Source organism: Neoarius graeffei, chromosome 14 (genome assembly GCF_027579695.1).
Source record: "Neoarius graeffei isolate fNeoGra1 chromosome 14, fNeoGra1.pri, whole genome shotgun sequence".
NCBI classification, from domain to species: Eukaryota; Metazoa; Chordata; class Actinopteri; order Siluriformes; family Ariidae; genus Neoarius; species Neoarius graeffei.
In genome coordinates, this window is record NC_083582.1 from 52388962 (window position 1) to 52401968 (window position 13007).

General features: G+C 37.7%; 1 protein-coding gene across 4 annotated transcripts in view; it reads right to left on the bottom strand.

The window, feature by feature from the left end:
- Window positions 1–421: 421 nt before the first annotated feature.
- Window positions 422–13007, bottom strand: part of aldh18a1 (aldehyde dehydrogenase 18 family, member A1) — a 30252-nt gene continuing 17666 nt past the window's right edge. For all 4 annotated transcript variants that reach the window (XM_060939967.1, XM_060939966.1, XM_060939964.1 and 1 more), the window contains 7 exons: window positions 5940–6160; window positions 5578–5715; window positions 3485–3680; window positions 3253–3374; window positions 2494–2680; window positions 1960–2055; window positions 422–1673 (listed from right to left, as the gene is read on the bottom strand). In XM_060939967.1, the coding sequence (XP_060795950.1) occupies window positions 1477–1673; window positions 1960–2055; window positions 2494–2680; window positions 3253–3374; window positions 3485–3680; window positions 5578–5715; window positions 5940–6160 (1157 nt within the window). In that variant the 3' untranslated portion in view covers window positions 422–1476. The remainder of the gene's footprint in view (window positions 1674–1959; window positions 2056–2493; window positions 2681–3252; window positions 3375–3484; window positions 3681–5577; window positions 5716–5939; window positions 6161–13007) is intronic.

Here is a 13007-nt window from a genome sequence, read left to right on the forward strand (position 1 = left end):
TAGCTACATAATTAATCCTCTGTAGTATTCTTTTCACTCTATGCCCACTTACTGTGGAGTTGCTTTGCTATAAGAAAACTTATTGAAGTCTAGCTTGCAGACACACTTTATAGAGAGATATAAAAATTAATGATGGATTACTTGAGCGTCCTCGATACTGCTGTACTTTAAAAGCTGAAACTTAACTATTAAACTGTGTAGATACACAAGGGTTTAAAATGTATGCGAAAGCAGGAACACAAGACATCTATGACTGCTGAATGGGGGAAAAGCTTATTCTGTAAAAATTTTATATACAATTCAGATATACATATTACTACTGAACATGTTCATTCACTGACAATCGAACACCAAAAAGCTGCTATTTTGGAATGTTACAGCCCTTTTATATAAAGAAGAAACTCATCAGCAGAAATATCAGTGGCTACAAAGTCTCTTTACTTTCCTTTTTGAGTTTTAATCTGTCATGTTTGTTTTAAAAGCACACTGGTCACTGCCAAGTTATTTTTTTTTTTTATTAACGTGATTCTTTTTTTAACCAAATCAGCCGTAAGAAGTTGAAAACCAGAAGGATAACAAAACTCCAAAATAAACACAATCATTGTCATATGAAATAATATGCAATTAGTTTTAAAAAGTACCACATCTTTTAGAATGTGTCCAATCATTCTAATCCGAAACAGTAACTCAACATGGTGATGCACTTGTTCAGTTTATAGATTTACAGTATAAAATCATTTTGGATTTAAACACAAAGCAAAAGCATTACAGGACAGCTGGTCCTCAAAATTACATTACTGTGCACAATAGCCACAGTCACTGTGCTGTGCCTGAAATTCAGAGATTCACAGGTTGCTACTCTTTGAAAACATGCAAATTTTAATGGACAAGACTATTATGGGCATAAGTTTTTGATTTTGCTCAACAATATACTTATTTTATAACTCCAAAATTGTATAGAACCACATATGTATGTCTCAGAAAGGAGGCCAAGCTACAGACAAGAGACACACTAATTTGGGGGGCGGGGGGACGACACATCTTAAGGTGTTAAAGCTGCTATGAGCCACCAGAACAGTTTCAAATGTACTTTGGCAAGGATTCTACAAGTCTATGGACTGTACGAGAGGGAGGAACACCATCCTTCCTAAAGATATTACCTTAACCAATGGTGGAGCAGGCTGCCCAACATGTTGGTCCAAAACATACAACTTACATCATCAGGTTCATACTCAAGCAATTCAAATGAGCCCTCAGGCCCTGTGAATGGGGACACTGTCATTCTGGAAGAGACCACTCCCATCAAGATAGACATGTTTCATTATATGATCAAAGGCGATCATTCAGAAGAACTTGCCAGCAAAACCATGGCATCGGATTTCCTTTAATTTGTTACCCAGCTGTAGCTAGAGGAAATGTGCATGCCAATTACTAAATGCCTTCGTGCTTTTAATGCTTTCCGTATTATGACTAGCTCTAGTTGGAGGTTCTGTGTACAGTTTGGGGCTGTGCAACAGGCAGGCTCTCATGCAGGAACTTCATACTGCCTTGCTCAGAAAAGTCTGCAGCTGTGTGGCCATCTCCTCGCAGAACCCACTTGGTGGTCAGAAGCCCTTCCAGGCCTACGGGTCCACGAGCATGGATACGAGCAGTGCTGATACCAACCTCTGCACCTATAAAAGACAAAAAGGTCATTTACATCAAGAATGTACTGCTGTAATGTGTTGTTTTGAAACCTTTCCCCCATTTGTTAAATCAGACAAGAATGTGTCCTTCGAGTCTTTCTGCATGTTTGGACTAGTCAGCAATGATTTGGACTTAGTATTTATATACTGCATGAGTACAGACTGAGTACCATTATCTAATTCAAAGCTGGTTGACTTGCAAAAAACACCCACAAGAAAACATTTTGAGAGTTTAAATCAGTCAGTAAGGCGTACATATGACAATTTGTCTTACCAAGACCAAAGCGATATCCATCAGCAAACCGTGAACTAGCATTCCAGAACACACAGGCACTATCCACCAACTGCAGAAACTGCTCTGCTGTCTCCTCTTAAAAAAAAAAAAAAAAAAAAAAAAAAAAAACGTGTGAAAAATCAAGCAAACTGTTACACTACAGTACAGGATTCATATAAAAACATACGACTAGCTGATAGTCAGTAAACGAGCAACACAGGTGTGTACACATATATTTACACTGAGCATATTTAATAGTTACTGAACTGGCATCTCCGTGTAAATAAAATCATACACACATCATCCTTCATGAAAAAGAATGATTAAATTATTTGCCCCCATATTATTGTAGTAACTTGTTGTAAAGTGTTAATACCATCATCACCACAAGATGGAACTACTGTCACACCAAAAATGTTTCAACAAACAGCCGACTTTTCATTATTATTCATTAAATATCTTTATTCCAAGCATTATTCCAAGAAAGCATACTAAAAAGAAATGAGCTGACTTGCTGCAGAGCAGGAACTTTACCATTCTCAGTGATGATCACATCTGTGTGGGAGCTGCCATATTTATGAATGTGATCCACTGCCTCGTACATGCTGTCTACCACCTCTATGCAGCACTCCAGATCTCCATACTCCGTACGCATTGACTTTACCTCAGATGGGCTGAAAGTCAGGTATGATGCAAACCTAGGGCCAGCATGTATCTTCACCTGCATACAGCAAGGTATTAAAGAGGAAATGAGCACTACGTTCAAATAGCTGACCTGTACAAACATTTTATATAAAAGTCTGATTTACATTGGTCAAAACAACAAACAACAATCTGCAGCACCTCAAATCCATAAGAATCAAGGATACAAGTAGGCTGTAACCTTTTCAACTGTCATGTGCACATGAAAAAGTGCAGGAACCCAAGAGAGAAATACACATCTCTAACCCTGTGTAAGTGGATCACTAATCTTTGCATTTCCTTATTTGTATCTGGACAGAGGGATACAAATAAGGAAATACAAAGATTAGTGGGCCACTTACACAGGGTTAGAGATGTGTATTTCTCTTTTGGGTCACAGCATCATTTGATACCAAAGACGACTAATCTTTATTTCCTTATTTGTATATTTTACAGTTTACAGTGCATTTGCTCAGCACATTTTTTTCTGAAAAGTTCTTTCCCCAGATGCACACAGTAGATCATCACTGATCACATTACAATTCCAAATACCACTTACAAGTACATTAGAAGAGTGAAAATTCATTATAAAACATTCATGCATAGACTTACCTGTTCTGTTCTCAGCATGTCAATGATTTGATCAAACAATGGGGACCGAAGCACATCTCTATGAACTAGCAGGGTTTCCATAGCATTGCAGGCTGCAGGGTAATCACATTTCGAGTCTCTGACTGTAGGAAGAAAGGACAACACTGCACATCAAACTAATCATTATTATAACACATTAAATCACTACATGTTTTTCATTATAGTACAGAACACTACTCATGCTGATTTTCACCAATTTTTACAACTTTGTCTATGCTGGCTTCATGGTCAACATAGACATGGCAGATGCCTTCACTGTGACCCAGCACAGGAATGCCTTTAGCACCCCGCTGGATCTCTCTGACCAGCTCAGACGAACCACGGGGAATGATTAGATCAATCATCTTCTCCAGTCGACACAAGTCCTCTACCTCCTCACGTGTGCTTACCTACAACACACAATCCAATACTTAACTATATTTACAGAGATCAAGTGTCACAGCATCATTTGATAGCCAGAAATATTAAGCCACTTGGCTATCATGCTGCAACCCCCTGCTGTTACATATTTCCATTAAAAACACGACAAAAATACAGTAAGAAGCCACGTCTTCAGTTAAGCATGCAACAAGATATAATTGTACAGAAAATCACTTTTGTAGACACACTGAATTTACCAAGTCATACTTACTAGTATGACCGAGTTTTTATTGTGTATTACAACCCCGATTCCAAAAAGGTTGGGACAAAGTACAAATTGTAAATAAAAACAGAATGCAATGATGTGGAAGTTTCAAAATTCTATATTTTATTCAGAATAGAACATAGATGACATATCCAATGTTTAAACTGAGAAAATGTATCATTTAAAGAGAAAAATTAGGTGATTTTAAATTTCATGACAACACATCTCAAAAAAGTTGGGACAAGGCCATGTTTACCACTGTGAGACATCCCCTTTTCTCTTTACAACAGTCTGTAAATGTCTGGGGACTGAGGAGACAAGTTGCTCAAGTTTAGGGATAGGAATGTTAACCCATTCTTATCTAATGTAGGATTCTAGTTGCTCAACTGTCTTAGGTCTTTTTTGTCGTATCTTCCGTTTTATGATGCGCCAAATGTTTTCTATGGGTGAAAGATCTGGACTGCAGGCTGGCCAGTTCAGTACCTGGACCCTTCTTCTACGCAGCCATGATGCCGTAATTGATGCAGTACGTGGTTTGGCATTGTCATGTTGGAAAATGCAAGGCCTTCCCTGAAAGAGACGTCGTCTGGATGGGAGCATATGTTGCTCTAGAACCTGGATATACCTTTCAGCATTGATGGTGTCTTTCCAGATGTGTAAGCTGCCCATGCCACACGCACTAATGCAACCCCATACCATCAGAGATGCAGGCTTCTGAACTGAGCGCTGATAACAACTTGGGTCGTCCTTCTCCTCTTTAGTCCGAATGACACGGCGTCCCCGATTTCCATAAAGAACTTCAAATTTTGATTCGTCTGACCACAGAACAGTTTTCCACTTTGCCACAGTCCATTTTAAATGAGCCTTGGCCCAGAGAAGACGTCTGCGCTTCTGGATCATGTTTAGATACGGCTTCTTCTTTGAACTATAGCGTTTTAGCTGGCAACGGCGGATGGCACGGTGAATTGTGTTCACAGATAATGTTCTCTGGAAATATTCCTGAGCCCATTTTGTGATTTCCAATACAGAAGCATGCCTGTATGTGATGCAGTGCCGTCTAAGGGCCCAAAGATCACGGGCACCCAGTATGGTTTTCCAGCCTTGACCCTTACACACAGATTCTTCCAGAGTCTCTGAATCTTTTGATGATATTATGCACTGTAGATGATGATATGTTCAAACTCTTTGCAATTTTACACTGTCGAACTCCTTTCTGATATTGCTCCATTATTTGTTGGTGCAGAATTAGGGGGATTGGTGATCCTCTTCCCATCTTTACTTCTGAGAGCCGCTGCCACTCCAAGATGCTCTTTTTATACCCAGTCATGTTAATGACCTATTGCCAATTGACCTAATGAGTTGCAATTTGGTCCTCCAGCTGTTCCTTTTTTGTACCTGTAACTTTTTCAGCCTCTTATTGCCCCAGTCCCAACTTTGAGATGTGTTGCTGTCATGAAATTTCAAATGAGCCAATATTTGGCATGAAATTTCAAAATGTCTCATTTTCGATATTTGATATGTTGTCTATGTTCTATTGTGAATACAATATCAGTTTTTGAGATTTGTAAATTATTGCATTCCGTTTTTATTTACAATCTGTACTTTGTCCCAACTATTTTGGAATCGGGGTTGTATATTATGAAAGGTCAGAGGGGTCTTACCAGTTGGATAGCATCTCTGACACCATGTACAGATAGAGCCTCCTGTGCTAGCTCATGTAAGACATGGTTGGTGTTAGCTGCTTCCTTTCCACCTTTCAGCAACAAAGCATTCCCACTAGCAATAGCTAATGCAGACACCTTAGTGGAAAAACACATTTTCAACATGAAAAATATAAGAAACACCAAACTACACAGAATAATACCTAATACACAGAATAACAAGCAACTAAACTCCATGAACATGATCAAATTTGCACAAATTACATATACCGGTCATTTTGTGTGTGTGTGTGTGTGTGTGTGTGTGTGTGTGTGTGTGTGTGTGTGTGTGTGTGAGAGAGAGAGAGAGAAAGAAATGAGACCTGAGGCAGACAGTCAGGACGTGATTCAAAAATGACAAGTAGTACTCCAATAGGCACAGTGATCTGCTCCAGCTCTAGGTTGTTGGCCACACGAGTTCTCCGCAGTACTTGTCCCACACTGTCCTGAGAGGACACTGCAAGCTGACGTAGTCCGATGGCCAGACTGCTTAGCTTAGCTGTTGACAAACTCAGCCGCTTGAGCATGGCAGGAGGCATACGCCCTGTAACGTAAAATAAGGCACAATACCAACTTCAGCACTGAGATGACTTCTACTAATAACACAATCTCTCAAACAGAAAAGCTGCACAGTCCTCATCTGCACGTCCATTTTTTTACATTTTGGGATTCAAAGGGGTGCTCAAATTTTTGCACGATATCCTACATTATTTTTTTCAGCAGCATTATCATATGCTGCTTTAGTTTCATTTCATCCATAATGATAAAATACTAGGCTTAGCATATTTCCATTAGGATAGTTAAAACATGGTGATCAAAATATGGTGAACATTTACACCCTCAGGCCTCGCACATCATAGGCCTGCACCTTGCACTTCCTCTGGCGGGAAACTTCGGAAAGGCAGTGAGGTGAGGAAACGACTCTCCAAACATTTTACTGAATTGGATGGCTTTATTGGTGAATTATGCCACCAAATAAAGAACTTTACAGCCGAGGAAGGTGAGGATATTAAAAAGTCACTCGACTTTCTGGCGGAAGAAGTTTCTGTTATTAAACAACAGAAAACCATCATGGACCTGGTGACGGAAGTGAAGTCGCTAAGGCTGCAGAATGCCGAGAAGGACCAGCGTCTCGCCCACCTGAAATGCAGAGTTGCTGAACTGGAACGGTACACCAGGATGAACGACGTCATCGTCAGTGGGATTCAGATTAAACCCAGGTCATATGCAAAAGCAGTGACAAGGGAGGGAGAATCTGATGAACTGTGCAGCAACTCTGGAGCAACAAGTGTCGGCATTCCTACACTCAAAGGGAATCGATATTGATTGCAGCAACGTTGAGGCCTACCACATTCTACCCAGGAGAGTCAAGGAAAACACTGCCATCACCATGAGATTCATCAGTCGAAAACAAAAGCTACATTGCTGAAACAAGGAAGGAAACTGAAAGGTACAAACGTCTACATCAACGAGCACCTGACAAAACGCAATGCTGACATCGACAGAAAAGCACGTCATCTGAAGAAAGAAAATAAAATTCAATCTACATGGATCACCAACTGCAAAGTATTCATTAAGTTGAATGGTACACCGGAGGAAGCTAGAGTTCTGGTCATACGAAGCATCGAGGACTTGGACAAATACCAGGGATGGCTATCGGGACTGTATGGTAATCAATACCGACGTGACACTATACTAAACTCAACTATGACACACACCAAAATAACTTTTTCATCCATTACTCGGAACACTACTCGGCTAACGCAAATGGTTGTTGATTATGAAAACCTGGAACTGAAACCACATGAATTCACTGACCATAAACTATTGGATATAGATAATGACATAGACCCAGACAATAACTCTTTCTCAACCATTAATGACAATTGCCACTATTACACAGAGGAACAGTATAATCAGTCCACTAAGGCTGTGGGGAAATTATCAATAATACACTTCAATAGCAGAAGCATGTACACTAACTTCAAACACATCAAGAAATACTTAAGTCAGTTTACTCATCCATTTAACATAATTGCCATATCGGAGACCTGGATTGACATAGAGAAAGGAGTGGATTTCAAACTGGCTGGATAGGAATTTAATTATATAAACAGGAAAAATAAAGGTGGAGGAGGAGTGGCGGTGTATGTGGACTGTAATTTGAATTATAAGTTAATAGATGGCATGACAACGGTGATTGATAACTTATTAGAATGTTTAACAATCAAAATGAATATTGAAAAAAGTAGAAATGTATTAATTAGCTGTATATATAGAGCACCAGAAACTAGTATAGAGGCGTTTAAGGACTGGGTAGAAAAGACATTTACAGTAGATTAAAAAAAAAAAAAGTTTTCATTTGTGGGGATACTAATATTGATCTGTTGAACCCTAATAAGCACAGTATGACTGAGGAAATTTATTAATACCATGTACAGTACGAGTCTTCACCCGAAAATTACCAGACCCACCAGAATTACTGACCATAGTGCTACCTTAATAGATAATATATTTACCAATGATATAGATAACACAAGTGGAATATTAAATCAATCAGTGATCATCTACCAGTTTTTACAATTTATGACTGTAATTGTAAGAGAAATGTGACAGACCATAAACTTAAGTATAGAAGAATTAGGACAGAGGAAGCCATGTTTGCATTAAATAATGATTTATTAATGCAAGACTGGGAATCAGTTTATATAGAGAATAGCATTGATGGAGCATATGATAACTAAGTATATTCAAATTATTATATGATAAAAAATTGCCCACTGAAGCAATATAGTACAAAACAAAACTATAATGACCAACCTTGGATTACTAAGGGATTACAAAATGCCTGTAAGAAGAAAAACACTCTATAGAGAATTTATTAAATTAAGAACCAAAGAGGCAGAAAATAAATACAAATATAAAAACAAGTTAACAAGTATCATAAGCAGGGATGAGAGTGGGTGGTCACCAGAAAAGCAGAAAACAAGATGGCGCCCGAAGCCGGGGGTCTGGGAGGGATACCCCCCCAGGAAAATTTTGAAAAATAAGGCCTTACAAACCACTTTTCCTGCAATCTGAGCTGTAGTAGATAAAAAAATCTGTTGTCTTTTTTATATATTTACATGAAAATATGTTTCAAATCAATAGGAGTATTGTTTGAATTCAAAATAAAATCACATTCTACATTCAAGGGTATGGTTATAATTTATGATCAACAAAAATGACAAACTAAATTCACATTAAACGGAAGTTTTATTAATTATCAAAATGTTCATATATTAAATAAAATTTCTTAGGGAGAAAAGGTCAGTCACCCTATCTCCTCATTAGTTGCATATGATTTCAAAGTCTTTTGAAATATTTAAGTTTTCAAAACTGTCAGCATTAATTCAGATTTACTGACCATCATATACATGTTCAATGTATTAAATCAAACGAATGCTAAGTTTATGGGATAATGTCTATGTACACTTTATACAATTATTTATAGTTCAGTCACTTCTCATTTTCATTTAATCATTTTGACTACTTCTTCAGCTTTTTGGCCAAAGACAAAAGCTTGTCAGTCCTCTCTCTCTTTTTTTATACCAGCATCGATTTCACGTACCTTCGCTTCGTCTCGCTTGTCAATTGTATTCGGCATTTTGAGTAAAAAAGCCGATACGAAAGAGAAACGTATTTTTGAAGCGCAGCGACGATGAACATGTGCAAGTTTCGATAAAATAGAACGATGCGGGTACTTTTGTAAGAACTGTTATGATTGGCTATCATGCTCTCGCCAGCGATGTTTTGGCCAATTACATTGTAGATAACACGTATTCTACCGCGAGACTTAGCGAGACTAAAGATGGCAAAAATGTAAACATGTAACATCGTCGTACGCTTGAGTATCACGAAGGAACATACCCCAACCCCCCTCAATGGGGGGAAAAAAAAAGACGGATTTGGCATAATATCGATTTTCGCTCAGAAAAAGCGGAAATCCGCCGAAAAGCGGAAAACTCTCATCCCTGCACAAGGAGATGTAGGAAGGATTATTATGGTAAATTAATATATAATAGCAAAAATAATATTAAAGGAATATGGAATATATTAAATAGTATTATTAAAGATGGCTCTGGACAAATACATTACCCTAAATACTTTAATGGCAAAGGTATTGAAAATTATAACATGGATGTAGTTGCTAATAGTTTTAATAATTTTTTTGTTAATGTTGGACCAAGATTAGCTCAAAATATCTCTGATCCAGTAACAAATGATGATTGTATTGATAATATTATAAAGAGGAATTCTTGTTCTATGTTTCTTACACCAGTAGATGAGAGGGAAATTATTGATATAGTTAATAAATGTAGTAATAAAATATCCACAGATTGTAATGATATTGATATGAAACTAGTGAAAACTATTATTGAGGGGGGATTTCTAAACCATTAACATACATTTGTAACTTGTCATTTCAAACCGGTACATTTCCAAGCAATATGAAAATAGCAAAAGTAATTCCATTGTATAAATCTGGGGACAAACACAACTTCACAAATTACAGACCTGTTTCTTTACTTCCTCAATTCTCCAAAATTCTTGAAAAACTATTCAATAACAGATTAGATAAATTCATTGAAAAATACAAACTACTCAGTGATGGTCAATAAGGATTTAGAGCAAATAGATCAACAGAGATGGCACTAACAGAATTGATTGAAATCAGTAACTCTCATTCATCTCATCTCATTATCTCTAGCTGCTTTATCCTTCTACAGGGTCGCAGGCAAGCTGGAGCCTATCCCAGCTGACTATGGGCAAAAGGTGGGGTACACCCTGGACAAGTCGCCAGGTCATCACAGGGCTGACACATAGACACAGACAACCATTCACACTCACATTCACACCTACGGTCAATTTAGAGTCACCAGTTAACCTAACCTGCATGTCTTTGGACTGTGGGGGAAACCGGAGCACCCGGAGGAAACCCACGCGGACACAGGGAGAACATGCAAACTCCGCACAGAAAGGCTCTCGCCAGCCATGGGGCTCGAACCCAGGACCTTCTTGCTGTGAGGCGACAGCGCTAACCACTACACCACCGTGCCGCCCATCAGTAACTCTATAGATTATAAATATGTCGCTGGGATACTTATTAATCTTCAAAAACCTTTTGATACTATTAATCATGATATATTAATTAATAAGATGGAACAATATGTGATAAGGGGAGTTGTATTAAATTGGATAAGAAGTTATTTGAGCAACAGGACACAATTTGTGAAGTTGGGTGACTCTGTCTCAACTCGTTTGAATATTGATTGTGGTGTCCCCCAGGGGTCAGTACTGGGTCCTAAACTGTTCATTCTTTATATAAATGATATGTGCAGTGTATCAAAGATATTTAAGATGGTATTAGTTGCAGATGACACAAATATGTTTTGCTCTGGAACAAATTTACATGAGTTAGAAAACAATCTCTTCAGAATTGTGCAGGTTAAAAAGTTGGTTTGATTGAAATAAATTATCATTAAATCTGTCTAAAACAAAAATCATGTTATTTAATAATTATAAAATAAATAAGGCAATAAATGTACAGGTAGATGGTGCTGATATTGAAAGAGTTTCTAAGAATAAATTTCTTGGGGTAATAATAGATGATAGAATTACTTGGAAATCACAAATTACATACTAATTAAACTATCAAGAAGCATATCTGTGTTGAGTATAGCTAAGCACGTCCTGGACTATAATTCACTCCGCATTCTTTACTGTTCCCTGGTTTTACCGTACTTAAATTACTGCTCAGTGGTGTGAGGAAATACGTATAAATGTTCACTTCATGCAATAACTATACTTCAAAAAAGAGCTGTAAGAATAATTCATAGTGCTGGTTACCGAGATCATACTAATTCACTATTCTTAAATTAAAAATGTTTAAAATTCAGGGATATTATAGAATATAAAACTGCCTTAATAATGTACAAAGTAAGGAATTATAAAGTACCAAGGACTATCCAAACAATGTTCTCGGATAGAGAAGGGGGCTATAATTTTAGGGGGAAATTGAAATTTAAAATTTGCAGTGCTAAGACAACCTTAAAAAAATGTTCAGTATTTCTATTTGTGGGGTAAAGCTATGGAACATGTAAAGCTATGTTTGTTGCTTTTGTTTTCTTTTGTATATATAGTTTATTATGGCGGAAAGTGACGTTTGATTAGCAGTGGTATAGAGGGTTAGGATTTGATAAGTTATTTACTTCTTCCTAATCCTTTCCAAACATTATTATGTTACTGCCTTGTGGCTACGCTATTCTGTTTGTTTATGACGATGTTTTGATTATTGCATTTTTTTTATTTTTATATATCTTCTTTACTGTTTGGAATAAAGCAATCAATCGATAATATCAGCAGAGTTACAACTTGGAGGAGGACGACAAGACATAAGACTATCCATTTGGGACAGGGTCTATACATAGTTTTCACATGACGTAACAGAGTCGGGGATTCCCTAGTGGCGGCCATCTTGTGGGTCAAGCTTACCGTACGGGTCACTGAGCACACATTGTAACACGCGAGTACAAAGTCTTCAAAAGAACCCAAGCAGGCTATTTAAAGCTAGCAATGGTGCACACCTGTTGTATTCACGGCTGTCGTAATAGGTCAGATGATGACGTCAAGCGGAGCTTTTATGGAATTCCCACTGTACGGGAGCACGAAGGCGAGCAAACAAAGAAACTCAGCATACAAAGGAGAAATCTATGGCTTGCGAGAATCAACCACAAGGATTATCAGCCTTCCAAGCACAGCAAAGTCTGCTCCGATCATTTTATAAGTGGTAAGTTGTTTAAATAAACAATCAATTGTGTTTAAGTTTGTTTTTGGAAACCAAAACATCGTGTAAACAATCTCTGGAGAATGCCTAACTGGAACAGCTGAGTGTACGTTTACATTGTAATGTACACCTAATATCGCTCGGTACAAGGCTGCAAACATATGATTATTACTAGCCTATAAATTGTCATATTTATCATAAACACAAAATGTAACAAGCCTACATACCAGTTAATTATATTACAAAGTTTATACTGACATGGTACTACCACTAATGGATGTAAAATTTGTCTTAAATCAACTCGATATTATACACACACATATTTATATGCAGTGTTGAGAGCTCTAAAATTCCAATGTTTACATGCCTTGGCTGTAATTAGGACACGACTGTCACTTGTTTTTATATGGTGGACTTCATAGACCCAGCCACAGACAAAATAATTGTATGACTCCAGCGACTTGTATGCTTTGAGGTCGTCAAGTGTGTAGGCACTTTTACTATTCACGAAATAGTTCACAATATCAGGGTACGATATGGATGGCAGCCCTGCATAGTCACTTGA